This window comes from Plectropomus leopardus, unplaced genomic scaffold (genome assembly GCF_008729295.1).
Source record: "Plectropomus leopardus isolate mb unplaced genomic scaffold, YSFRI_Pleo_2.0 unplaced_scaffold20040, whole genome shotgun sequence".
Taxonomy (NCBI): Eukaryota; Metazoa; Chordata; class Actinopteri; order Perciformes; family Serranidae; genus Plectropomus; species Plectropomus leopardus.
Window position 1 is genome coordinate 1 of NW_024621652.1, and position 1040 is coordinate 1040.

At 41.5% G+C, this 1040-nt stretch overlaps 1 protein-coding gene across 1 annotated transcript; it reads left to right on the forward strand.

Moving 5' to 3' along the window:
- Positions 1–262: 262 nt before the first annotated feature.
- Positions 263–780, forward strand: LOC121965446 (rabankyrin-5-like; the record flags this gene model as incomplete). Its single annotated transcript, XM_042515591.1, has 2 exons — positions 263–540; positions 634–780. Coding segments are annotated over exons 1-2 (304 nt in total), but the record flags the coding sequence as incomplete, so codon positions are not given.
- Between the last annotated feature and the right edge of the window lie 260 nt (positions 781–1040).

Sequence of the window (1040 nt, forward strand, 5' to 3'; positions counted from 1 at the left end):
CTCTCTTCTGATTTTTCTTTCTTTTTCTTAATTTTCTTTTTTGTGATTTTCCAAATTTTCCAAAGTTTTTTTTTTCTCGAAATTTTTTGTGGGTTTTCTAGTTTTCCTGCTTGTGATGTTTTGTTTCTTTTCTTTTTATTGTCTTTTTTTATTAAATTTTTTTTTTTTGGTCCTGATTTTCTCCTCTTTTTCAGAGTTTTCTTTTCTTTTTACTGATTCTTATTTGATTTATCTACAAGCTGTTTGGTTGTAAAAACAGGTGATGTGCTTGATGTTGTAAAACCAGCCACCTGTGATTTGACCCGCCCTCTCACAGGTGACACCATCAGCCAGTTCACGCCGCTGCAGCTTTTCTCTGCAGCTAACCTTCAGATCTGACTGTAATGTCTCCTGTTGATCTCATTCTGCTGCTCAGGGGTCAGTCACCGATGCACGTACTCGGCCATTATGGAAAAGAGAACGCCGCCGCCATTTTTGAGTTGTTCCTGGAGTGCATGCCTGAATACCCTTTGGACAAACCCGACAATGAGGGGAACACAGGTACGGCAGCCCGTTAACGGCACACGTTAGCGGTCCTCTCGTGACAGAGCCACTGTGTCATCGACGCGTCATGTGACCTGTGTGTCGTTGCAGTTCTGCTCCTGGCTTACATGAAAGGAAACGCAAACCTGTGCCGCGCCATCGTGAGGGCCGGGGCTCGACTGGGCATCAACAACAATCAGGGCATCAACATTTTCAACTACCAAGTTGCAACCAAACAGTTGCTCTTCCGCCTTCTAGGTGAGTTTTCACACTTTGTTACCAGATATTTCCCCTCAGGAACCGTTTAATGCATTTAATGCACTTTTTATTTTTGATGACTGTGTGTGTGTTGATGCATGTGTCCTAAATGTAGTCCAGATTGTGTATTTGAGTGTAATCAGTGAATTTGCAGCTCAGCTCCTACAATAAGTCTAAAATACACTGTGGAAACTAAATAGTTACATTCAGACTGTTCAGGTCAAAAAATGCTCCGTTGGTCAAAAAAAAGAAAAAAAAAA